Source organism: Azolla caroliniana, unplaced genomic scaffold, assembly GCF_043228905.1.
Source record: "Azolla caroliniana isolate FFs.n. ecotype wild unplaced genomic scaffold, voAzoCaro1.0.p SCAF_8, whole genome shotgun sequence".
NCBI lineage: Eukaryota > Viridiplantae > Streptophyta > Polypodiopsida > Salviniales > Salviniaceae > Azolla > Azolla caroliniana.
In genome coordinates this window covers 1,657,048-1,669,939 of record NW_028230443.1, presented here as the reverse complement: position 1 = coordinate 1,669,939, position 12,892 = coordinate 1,657,048, and the positions used below count along the sequence as shown (strand labels likewise).

The window sequence follows — 12,892 nt, the reverse complement described above, 5'->3', positions numbered from 1 at the left end:
GACGATCTGAGGAATTCCCTCTCCCCCCATAGGTAAATAAATGCATCTCCTCTTGTTCGACCAAGCCACTCTTACGGAATGGACAACAAACACAAGATAGACCTCATAGAACCCAAGCTTTATAACCTAATCAAGATGAGTATGAAACCCGACGACCTTATACCCTTGTCCTAGGGGGTGGGAAGAGCACATGAGTTGAGTTCACAATTCTCGGGATTGAGCTGATGAAGGCTGCTCTCAGGCCGCTCCACGGTTGGGTGGGTACTCATTCCTCTCCTCATGCGACTCCAGCATGCCCCGCCCAACGAGAGGACAAATGACTTCAAAGAAGAAGAAGAAGAACGATAAAACACACACACACACACACACACGAAAAGAGGATTACGTGGCACAAGATGCCTACGTGGCATGAAATGATGTGGCATATGAAAAGAGGATTATGTGGCACAAGATGCCTACATGGCATGAAACAACGGTTGTGGCATGAAATGATGTGGCACAAGATGCCTACGTGGCATGAAACGACGGTTGTGGCATGAAATGATGTGGCGCAAGATGCCTACGTGGCATGGAACGAACGGTTGTGGCATGAAATGATGCCGTGACATAGGACGGACGACGTGGCACTGGGCATGACGTGGCACTGTCCACGTGGCAGTGCCCCCCCCCCCCCCCACCCTGCCCCTCTATATAAAGCCAAGGAAGGCTATGGAAGATTCAGCTCCATCCAGCTTCATCCTCTGATCGAATTGCAGAGCTTTTCCATCGATCCTTCTCCTCCTCCTCCTCTTCTTCGATCCATATATACAAATTTAATTGTCAGTACACCATGTCTGGCTGTGGCTCTGGATGCAGCTGTGGCTCCAGCTGCGGTTGTGGTAGCAGCTGCAAGTAAGTAGTATACCACAGTTTACGCCTGACATGTTTCCTTCATCATCTCCATCACTCTTTTTGTTCTTCCTTATTGAGGTTCTCTCTGTGTCATGGCGATTTTGTTGCATTGTGTTTCGCGAATTACCTTACCTTCTTGGCGATTTTCATGGCTTTCTTGATGATTTTTGTTGTGTGTCTTCTGTGGGGAGCCTCTCTCCCTGCAAGTAACTTCTTTACCCTTTCTTTACCCATCTTTCTCATGACAATCGATTATGCCGACCTGTTCTCTCCATGATTTATTGTCTCATGCGTTTCCACAGATTCTTTGAGGTATCGTGAATCACCATTGCTTTCTTCTTGATGCTTTGTTGCATTATGCGTTTTCCATTCCATTCTTTTGAGATTTTTTTTTTTTTTTTTTTTTTCCCGTTTGTTGTTGTTTTTGGCTTGTGAATCCATGGCTTCTTCTGAGTTCTATACGATTGTTCGAATCAGTATTTGCTTTTTCTGATCTTTGGGTTTACTATTCTGAGCAGGTGTGGCAAGTATACCATTGATGACACCAGCCTTGATGGACCGTAAGTTTCTTCACCTAAGTTTGATTTCTTCTTTTATGTTATAATTAGGTCCTATACTAAACAATTTTCTTGGAATCAGACAATATCCTGTGAAATTGATCATTTAAAACTAGACGATGTTGTGAGACTGGTTGAAAACTGGACCACATTTTGCTGTTGAGAGTATATTATGAACAATTTGTTTGAAACTAGAGAATATCATGTGGAATTGTTCGTTCAAAACAAGATGATACGCTACTTTTTTCTGTTGAGAGTATATTATGAACAATCTGTTTGAAACTAGAGAATAGCATGTGGAATTGTTCGATCAAAACAAGATGATATACTATTCGACTGGTTGAAAGTTAAAACCACATTTTTGCTGCTGAAACTACAGCGAAATGTTGGTAGACTAGCGCTGATTCCTGAAGATGTTATGTGGAGGATTTCACTAAATCTTGACAATCTGTTTGAGGGCTAAAATCCTCAAAACATGTATTCCTGTGTAAATTCATTGTGGATACTAATTAATTAATTTCTCATTTGTGCTGGACTTTGATTTTGTGGATTCGAACAGAAAGACGATGACTACAGTTGCTGGAAATGTATGCAAGTGTGGTTCCGATTGTCAGTGTCCCAGTCCTTGCCCTTGCGACTCCGTGGATGATGCCACAACTACTAGCTGGGATGCATGAAAATATGGAATTGATTTTTGATCCGACCCTTCTGAATGTTAGACATATGTAACATACAAGACTGGCCGGTGTCTGTGATCATGTAATTTCTGGTTTTTCGCTATAAAATAAATGTAAAGCAGAGGGATCGGAGAACATTGTGTTTCGGACAGTATGGCTGTCCTTCCCCATCTCCACCCCCCATGTATTGCATTTACATTTCAGTCCTATCTTTAATGAAGAGTAGTTTAATGATCTGTTTTTATTATTATCATTTGTTCCATAAGCAAACCATGACTTAATGAAAGGTGTCTGATGATTTTTCTTGGTATAATTGTTGGTGTACATTGATGGTGATAATCCATCCTATCTTTAATGAAGTGTTTAATGCTTAATGTTCTGTTTTTTTCTATTTGTTTCTTCATACATAGATGCATGCTACATAGATGCATATCTTCATAGACAAACACACACATACATGCATGATGCATGCATGCATACATGCATATGTACATAGATATACAGAAATATATACAATAACACACATACATACAATCACATGCAAGAATATTACAGTATGGCTTAAGAATAAAGCATTTAGCACTAATCTCATGAAAAACGAGAAACTCTAGCCTAAAGCTTAGGCTCAACAATGACCTTTGTATTCTTTTACAATGTTTGGATCTTCTCCCACTAGTGAGGCCACAAGGCTTTAGATTCCACTATCTTTTCCTCTTGCCTTTGTGTCTTACACTCGGACTTGCATCCTTGGTTCCAATGTCAATATCAATGTTGTGCCATCACATGTATGACAACTACTTAATAAACTGACAATTACGAATAATTAGTACACATACACTGACTTCTAATTAGCATGTAAAGCTAGGTTTCACTACAACACACATCTTCTACCTTACTCATCTAACATGTTGTGTTTCATGATGGATTTGTTATTGGTTTGATGAAATTACTAATTCTCAATGAGTTTTTGTATCAAACGTTGGTCCTATAGTACCAAGTATTTATACATTGGAAATTTTGTTTTTATGCTTGCATTAAACCATATTAGTTCTTAGACTCTCTCACCTTTCCTCAATTCTCCTCGGGGTCTATTTAAAGAACTACAATTTTCACATGCATCTACTCAATACCCATGTTCTGATTGGTTCTGATTGGTTCTATTTAAAGAACTACAATCTTCCCCTCAGGGTCTATTTAAAGAACTACAATTTTCACATGCATCTACTCAATACCCATGTTCTCATTGGTTCTGATTGGAAGTAACGTATGTTCTATCATCATTTTCTACACTTAAGAGATGATTCAGCCAAAATTAATAGAATGCTACTACTTGAATTCCTTCACAATGAGGAAAACCTTGAACTTAGTATAAGACTACAAAGATCATGCTTTTGTCAATAAATCTCACATTTTGTAGATGTTTATCTAGTTCCAAGTGGTTTTTATGAATTGACCCCAATCTCGCTCTTCATGGAGAAACCCCATTTTGCATTTTCTTTAGCCTCCATAGCCTCTTTGTGGAATATGGGATCCCTAACCACACAAAATATGGCCTCTTTGGGGAATATGGCCTCCATAGTACAATCACAATCAGAGAAAATTCTGTAAACCATCGCACCCATAGAACAACTTATGAAAGGAAACAAGATCCCAATAAAATTCACAACAATAAGATTGAGTAGATGGGCATGCTAAAGAGAAACCGGTTTGTTGGCAATGCATTGGTTGATCTATATGCTAAGGGTGGAGTCTTAGAGAAAGCACGTGAAGTGTTTGATATGCTTCCAACTCAAAATATAGTCTCATGGAATGTTCTGATTACAGGATATGGGCAAGTTGGAGAAATTGAAAATGTTTTCTCTGTATTTGACCATATGAGAAGAAATGGAGTTTTACCAAATCCGGTCACTTTTATTGTTGTGTGATTACTCTTACGTAATGGAAATGTTAGTAGAACATATTCAATAACTTCACTATCCCCAATATATTGTGAAGCATAATGGAAATGTTGGAAATGCTCGTCGTCATACAACCATGGTAGCTAAAGGTCAAATATATTGTGAAGCCATGGTGATGAGCATTTATTACATATGATGATGAGCATGCGGGACCAAAAGAATAATGATGTAGTAGCTATCCACATATGGACAACGACATGGATGAACAATGAGAAACTAAAGTTGCGTGTTTAAGCCAATGATCACATGAGATGGAAAGAAGATTTCTGTATGTGTTCGCCATTCTTTATAGTTTTCTACTCTGAGCCTTTGAGCGTTCTTATTGGCCTATCATGGCTACAACCTTGTAAAAGTTAGCGTGCGAAAGTGTTAGACAAACTGGCTCGGCAAGATAGCAACAGAAAATGAGAAAAGGTTTAATGGAGAACTTAACACAGAGAATATGCGTGGGGGAGAGAGAGAGAGAGAGAGAGAGCAGAACATAAACTCAATTCAAAATATCACCCTGAAAACTCTGTACATACAATGTGCTAAACAACACTATTTATACAAGTCCTCAAAAGGACTGACAGAAGTACTATGTACTTCAATGCTCATACGAGCGACTGACACTAACTACGAGACAATGATTACCTAGTAGTCTAGGCTACTACTAGGCTTCCGGTTCACACTCGAATCCGGCTCTCCGATCCGTCTCCCGGATCCGGCCGGTTGTTTCCGGATACCATCCGGATACCGGTTCGGCTCATCCTCCCGAATGCCGATCCAGCTCTGGATTATTTAGCCGATCTGGATCCGGTTGACCTTGCTCGCTCAACACTCCCCCTCAAGCTCAACTTGAGGTCAAATTGTGGTGTTAGTGTTTGTGGTAGCCGATCCTTCCACCCGGTTCCTTCTGGCGTCATTCCACCTTGCTCGCGCTCCTCGTTCGGTCCGCCTTTAGTTGATCCGGCTTCTTCAAATCTTGAATCGAATCGGTTTCCTCCGATTTGTTCCAGCTCTTGTCTGAGTTGGTAGTCTCCAACTCGTCTTCCGTTTTTAGGCCTTTCACCACATCGAACCACGTCCGGGTCTTGGCGTTCTTCCTGTCAGCTTTGTCCTTCTTGACTTTGTCGCCGCCGCTACTTGCTCCGACTTGTTCGGATGTGCCGACTCCTTGGGTCGACTCGACTTCCTTTTTCTGCTTATCTCCCCCCTTGGTTCTTCCTTCCTCTTTGGCTCCTTGTTTGGTGCCATTCATTCCCGTTCCTGTTCTCCCCCTCAAGTGTGGCACATCGAGATGCTAAATGCCGAGCATCTCTGAACAATGCCGCAACTTGTTCGATCCTAGGTCACGCAGCAGTCGCCGAAGCTAGATGGCGTCACAGGTGGCATTGGTAGCGCCCCAGTACTCAGCCTCAGTGCTTGACAAAGCCACTGTTGGCTGCTTTTTGCTGCTCCACGCAACAGTCGAGATGCTAAATGCCGAGCATCTCTGAACAATGCTGCAACTTGTCCGATCCTAGGTCACGCAGCAGTCGCCGAAGCTAGATGGCGTCACAGGTGGCATTGGTAGCGCCCCAGTACTCAGCCTCAGTGCTTGACAAAGCCACTGTTGGCTGCTTTTTGCTGCTCCACGCAACAGTCGTGCTACCTAGAGAAAACATGTAACTGTTGAGAGACAAGCTCAACATCAGCCGGATCGGCTAAAGAAGCCGAGGACCGGATCGGTTGGGACCAATCGGTTAGGCCGAGTGCGTAAACCGGGAGGTCGTTAGGAAAGATATTCCGTGAGGAATATATTTGGGAGTTAGTGTAGGAGCTCTTAATGAGCATTGAAGTACTGTCAGTACTTTGGTCAGTCCTTTTAGGACTTGTATAAAAGTGCTCACTGAGCACGTCTTATGTATAGACTGAGTATTATCGTTGAATATAGTTTCTTTGTGTTTTCTCTCTCTGTCTCTCCCGCGTACACCGTGTAAGCCTAAGCTCTCCATTGAACCTGAGCTTCCTTCCTCTGTTCTGTCTTCATACCTGCTTTCGCACGCTACTTTTTACATGGTATCGGAGCGCGAGGGTTGAGAACCTCTCTGCAGCCGACACAGCTTGACGAAGAAGAACAAGAAGAACGATGGATAGAGGCATGGCGAGCTCGCTTCCAACAGAGAAGCTCGACAGAACCAACTACGCGTCTTGCTCTTACAAGATGCACCAGTACCTGCTTGGGCACGGCTACTGGAGTTATGTCGAAGGAGCTAATGACGCGGCACCCGAATCGATGCACAGAGACTTCCCGTCGTGGGAGCAATCGGCGAACAGGGTACTATACTGCTTCGCATCGTGTGTGGGCGAACAACTATTGAGCTATATTCGGGATGCAAAGACGCCAAAGGGTGCGTGGGAAAATCTGAAGAAGATTTTCGCCGCGAGCACCAGAGCCAGGAAGCTTCAGCTCCGACAGGAGTTAAGCAACCTACGACAACACGACTTGTCGGTGGCGGACTATACCTCAAAGATCAAGGATATTTGCGACTCCCTCGCCTCCATAGAGGTGAACATCGAGGAGAGCGAGATGGTCCAGATCTGTCTCGGAGGTTTGGCGTCGAAGTTCGGAGCGTTCCGAACGGCTGTGTGTACCTGGGAGAATACGCCGTCCTTTTTCTACTTACAGTCGATGCTCCTGGTAGAGGAGAACGGACGTGGAGGACGAGGCGAGTCGGCACGCAATGGAGGCGGCCGACGAGATCAAGGAAGAAGGCACCGAAATGATGCCGACAGCAACTCCGGACCCTCCGGAAACCGGGGGAGTCGAAGTGATGAGAACCGGCAAGGGAAGTTCATTGCGGAGTGCTGGTACTATGGCAAGAAAGGCCACAGGGAAAGTGAGTGCTGGAAGAAGCGCGCCGATTCGGAGAGAACTGGTTCCGGGAACGGCTCCAGACGTACCGACAAGGGAAATCGGCAGCGATCGCACTACGCTGAAGACTCCGGGAGAGCCGGATAAGGGTCTGTCTTCGTGACGAGACACGAAGCAAACTCAATGAAACAGAGCACCCCGAGACCGAACGAGGTGTGGTACGTAGACTCCGGCCCGTCAAACCACATGACGAGCCATAAGGAGTGGTTCTCGTACCTTGAAAAACCGATACAACCTGGAGTAGTCGCAACACGAGACGACACTCTGCATCCGATTGCGAATGTCGGAGAAGTTCCCCTTAGCCATGTCGGGCAGAAAGGGAAACTCAAGAACGTGTTGCACGTTCCGACAATCACGAAAAACTTGGTCTCGGTCGGACAGATCGTCGACCCAGGGATGGAGGTTCGGTTTACACACCTCGGGTGCTTCATTGAGGAAGAAGGTCGTGTGATCGCGCAAGGGCGTAGAGATGGGAGGATGTTTATCCTCGATTCCACTGACGGTGGCACCGCAATGTTCGCAAAGGGACAAAAAGCCGAGTCGGACATCGACTTGTGGCACAAGCGGATAGGCCACGTCAACTACCAGCGGCTTCAAGATCTGCAATCGAAACAGGTAGTGTTTGGATTGCCCAAGTTTAGTGGCCGAAAGGCACAAATTTGTGAAGCCTACCAGCTTGGGAAGCAACAGAGACTTCCCTTCCCCAACGAGCGAAACCGGAGTCGGAACAAGCTCGACCTTATACACTCGGATGTGTGGGGACCGGCACAAAACGTTAGTCTTGGTGGGAGCCGATACCTCGTCTCCTTCATCGACGACCACACGCGGCACACGTGGATCTACCTCATTGAGAGGAAGAGCGAAGTCTTCGATTGTTTCCGGGACCTCAAAGGGTTCGTGGAAATGGAAACGGGACGAAAGATCAAGTGCCTGCGGTCGGATGGCGGGAAAGAGTACTTTTCCGGTCAATTCAACAATTATCTACAACAAATGAGAATTCGGCGCGAATTCAGTTGTAGATACACGCCAAAGCAGAACAGCGTGGCCGAGAGGAAGAATCGGTCAGTTGTGGAAGCGGCACGGGCAATGTTGGAGGAGAAGAGCTTGCCCAAGTTCTATTGGGCCGAGGCGGTGAGGACCGCGGTATACATCCGGAACCAGATCGGAGACAAAGTGTCGGTGCACGAGCTATATTTCGGAACGAAGCTGAACTTGCGACTCTTGAAGGTGTTCGGTAGCATTGCGTATGTGCATATACCGAAGGAGAGAAGGAGGAAGCTAGACGCAAAGGCCGAGAAATGCATCTTGGTCGGTTACTCGGACGAGCAGAAGGGTTATAAGTGCTATAACCCTCGCACCAAACAGGCGCGTGTCAGCCGCGACGTTGTGTTTGACGAGTCCGCATCTTGGTACAAGCCCCCGCCTCCGAACCCCGAGTCCAATCCGTGTTCTGACGATGAGGTCAACGAGGCCGAGATGCCTCCGGATGAGCCCAAAATCGAGACCCGCGAAGAGAGTCCGATTTCACTTCGGTTAAGTGGACCGATTGGACGATTGAGTCGGTACGACCAGTCCGATGAAGAGCCGGCGAGTAGTGGAGACTCGGCCGTGCATTCCCCGCGCAGGAAGCCGAGGAGACGGCTTACGCGCAAAGAGAAAGGGAAGAAGAAGGTGTCGGATTCCGGCACGGAAAGGAACGAGTCAAACTGATGCGAGTCCGACTCCGAGGGAACCGGTGACAGGTCTTTAAAGATGAAGACCGCGTCGACCGAGAAGGCCTCGACATCGGCTAATGTGAGATTACGCCGATCTACCCGCCAAAAGGACCCAGTTGTGCGGTTCGGATACAACGAGTACATGGCGCATCATTATGCGTACATGATCCGTGTAGCGGAAGTGTGTGAGCCAGAGAGCTACGCAGAAGCGGCTAAAGACGTGAATTGGCGTGCCGCGATGGAGGAAGAGATGCACGCATTGGCAGAGAACGAGACCTGGGACCTGGTTGACGCACCGAAGGGTGTGAAGCCGATCGGGTGTAGGTGGGTGTAAAAGGTCAAGTACAACACCGATGGCTCGGTCAACCGGTACAAGGCTCGGCTAGTGGCAAAGGGCTACGCGCAAAAACACGGCATCGACTACGATGAGACGTTTGCGCCGGTCGTGAAAATGATGACCGTCCGTGTTTTGTTGGCAGTAGCTGCGGCGAAGGGGTGGCACTTACATCAAATGGATGTAAAGAATGCGTTCCTGCAAGGTGACCTTGATGAACAATTGTACATGGTACAACCCCTCGGATTTCACTCCGGAACAAACTCCTCGGTAGTATGCCGACTGAAGAAGTCCCTTTACGGACTGAAGCAAGCCCCGCGTGCCTGGAACGCGAAGATCACGCAACAACTGCGTCGGATGGGCTTTGTCACGTCAAAATCGGACTCTTCCGTGTTCATCCGGAAAGGTCGACTTGGACCGGTTAGTATTTTACTATATGTTGATGACTTGGTCATCACCGGCGCCGACCTAGGTGAAATCGACCGCGTGAAGCTCCAGCTTGCGGCATTGTTCGACATGAAGGATCTGGGGGACCTTCATTACTTCCTTGGGATCAAAGTGATCCGTACCCCCGAAGGCATATTGATCAGCCAACGTCAGTATGTGCTGAGTATGCTCTTCAAATTCGGGATGGCCGACTGTAAGTCCGTCTCGACTCCTCTGGATAGAACCGTGAAGCTTCGTCCCGATATGGGAAAGGTATGCGACCCGACGAGGTTCCGACAAATTGTCGGAAGCCTCATATACTTGACCTCAGTTATCCAGTCGGGGTGATCAGTCAGTTCATGGCGCGACCTACCGAGGAGCACCTTCAGTGTGTGCAACACATACTTCGGTATGTCAACGACACTAAGGACCGGGGATTGCTATATCAGACCGGTGCGGCCGCGCAGTTAGTCGGCTACACCGATGCTGATTGGGCTGGCAACGCCGCCGATCGCCGATCCACGTCCGGATACGCGTTCTCCCTCGGGAGTGCCGCGATCGCGTGGAGCAGTAAGAAGCAGCCGACAGTTGCACTGTCGAGCACCGAAGCTAAGTACCGAGGAGTGGCTGTCGCGGCATGCGAAGCCATATGGTTGAAGCGGCTACTTAAGGACCTGCAAGTGGAGGTGTCAGATCCGACGACGATCTACTACGACAACCTCAACAGCATCCAGCTCGCGAAAAACCCCGATTTCCACGCACAGACCAAGCACATTGAGGTGCACTACCATTTCGTCCGTGAGCGTGTCCTTACCGGTGAAGTCGAACTTCAGTACGTGCCGACGGATCGGCAGACTGCCGACATCTTCACAAAGCCTCTTGGTCTGGACAAGTTGCGGCAATTCTCAGGTGCGCTCGGGTTGTGTCACCTCGATGTGCCGAACTTGAGGGGGAGAACAGTCCCGAACGACCAAGCAAGGCAGCAGGAAAGGAGCGGAGACTGCAACACCGAGTCGGTTGACTCAGTTGTCGAGTTCGACTTCGGATCAGCTGAAGAAGCCAAGGGCGGACCCACGGAAAAGTCCGAAAGCGGACAGAAGGGGAGCAGCCGAAGGAAAGAGCCGAAGCCAACCACGCATAGGGGAGACGACACCATCGAGGGCAAGAAGACCGAAGACGAGATGGAGACAGCCAACTCGGACGAGAGCGAAAACCGATCGGAGGTAGCCGAGTCGGTTCGGATGTTTGATTCAGACACGCTGAATCAACCGAGGCCCAAGCGGAAGAAAAGGCAGCAGGAGAAGCGTCAACACCGCAATAGCAGAAGAGCTGATAAGGGCCGCATGAGCAGACAAGCCGACCGGAAGGGTCGAAGCGCGCAGAGTCGAACAGGTCGAGGAGCGCGAGCGAGGCGTGAAGCCAGGAGGAACCGGAGCTGTGAGCCCAAGGATCCCGATGAGCCTCGAGTTGAGCTTGAGGGGGAGTGTTGAGAGACAAGCTCAACATCGGCCAGATCGGCTGAAGAAGCCGAGGACCAGATCGGTTGGGACCGATCGGTTAGGCTGAGTGCGTAAACCGGGAGGTCGTTAGGAAAGATATTTCGTGAGGAATATATTTGGGAGTTAGTGTAGGAGCTCTTAATGAGCATTGAAGTACTGTCAGTACTTCGGTCAGTCCTTTTAGGACTTGTATAAAAGTGCTCACTGAGCACGTCTTATGTATAGACTGAGTATTATCGTTGAATATAGTTTCTTTGTGTTTTCTCTCTCTGTCTCTCCCGCGTACACCGTGTCCTAAGCTCTCCATTGAACCTAAGCTTCCTTCCTCTGTTCTGTCTTCATACCTGCTTCCGCACGCTACTTTTTACAGTAACCAAAGGTGGATCGACGATCTGATGCATCACTAGCTCAGTCAACATTGGTATAACAGTCCCCGATCCTTCGTGCCGCTAACATACCGAAGTATCCGGTGTGCGCAGTAAAGGTGCTCGACGGTCGGCTTCTGCATGAATTGGCTGATCACTTTGACCGGGTAACTGATGTTGGGTCGAGTGATTGCCAAGTATATGAGGCTTTCGACAATTTGTTGGAACCGTTTCTCATCGCAGGACGGACGGGAGTCAGGACAAAGCTTCTGGTTCCGGTCCAGGGGTGTAGAGACAGGTCGGCATTCAGTCATGCCGAACTTGTATAGCATATTCAACACATAATGGCGTTGTGAGAGCAATATGCCGTCGGGGGTTCGGATCACCTCGATCCTAAGGAATTAATGAAGGTCCCTTAGGTCCTTCATCTCAAATGCGTCTGACAACTGGGCCTTCACTTGGTTGATTACATTATGTCCGGGTCCGGTGATGGCTAAATCATCTACATAAAGCAAAATGCAAATCGGACCGTCCAAACCGTTTCGGATGAACAATGAAGAGTCGGACTTCGAGGCCGCAAACCCCATCTTATGCAATTGGTGCGTCGTCTTCACATTCCAAGCTCGAGGGGCTTGCTTTAGACCATAATGCGACTTCTTGAGTCGGCACACTGCCGACTTGTTCATCTCTGATTGGAAACCAGGCGGTTGGATCATATAGAACCATTATTCAAGATCACCTTGAAGAAATGCATTCTTCACGTCCATTTGGTGAAGATGCCATCCCCTTACCGCAGTAACCGCCAATACTACGCGAGCCGTTGTCATCTTCGCGACCAGAGTGAAGGTCTAGTCGTAGTCAACTCCATGAGTCTGCGTGTATCCCTTCGCCACTAACCAGGCCTTGTACCGATTAACCGAACCATCGACATTGTAGTTTACCTTGTACACCCACTTACATCCGATCAGTTTACAGTGTCGGGGAGGGTCAATGAGGTCCCATGTGTTGTTGGCATCGAGTGCCCGCATTTCTTACTCCATAGTGGCATGCCAATTTGCATCCTTTGCCGCTTCTGCGTAGCTCTCCGGCTCACGCACTTTCGCCACCTTGGTCATGTAAGCATAGTGATGCGCCATGTACTCATTGTACCCGTATCGCTGTGAAGCTTTCCGTCAGCCGGTTTGAGGCCCTTCTTAGCCGGCTCAGACTTCCTTTCTGAAGATCCACCTTCTTCCTTTCCAGGGTCAGATCCGCTCCGATCCGACTCTTCACTACCGGTGTCGTATTCCAACATCTTCTTCTTCCCCTTCTCTTTGCACGTGAACCGTCTCCTCGGTTCCTTGCTCGGGGAGAGCATGACAAAGCCTTCATTACTCGCCGGTTCTTCATCCGACTAGTCATCTCGACTCAACCGCTCATTCCGTCCACTTAGCCAGAATGAGATCAGACTCTCTTCTAGAGTGCCGAAGTTGGAATCTCGAACCCCAGTTGGAATCCCCCAACCGTGCCAAAAATCACACAAACCATCACATCTATCACCTCTGCCCTGCCCTCCCCACCCACCATCCAACCTC

At 47.9% G+C, this 12,892-nt stretch overlaps 1 protein-coding gene across 1 annotated transcript; it reads left to right on the top strand.

Moving 5' to 3' along the window:
- The first annotated feature begins 746 nt into the window (after positions 1–746).
- On the top strand, positions 747–2,359 carry LOC147860700 (uncharacterized). Its single transcript, XM_087323980.1, has 3 exons — positions 747–891; positions 1,410–1,451; positions 2,008–2,359. Exons 1-3 carry the CDS (start codon positions 830–832, stop codon positions 2,123–2,125), a joined length of 222 nt encoding a protein of 73 aa, XP_087180106.1. The 5' UTR covers positions 747–829; the 3' UTR covers positions 2,126–2,359.
- The last annotated feature ends 10,533 nt before the right edge of the window (positions 2,360–12,892 follow it).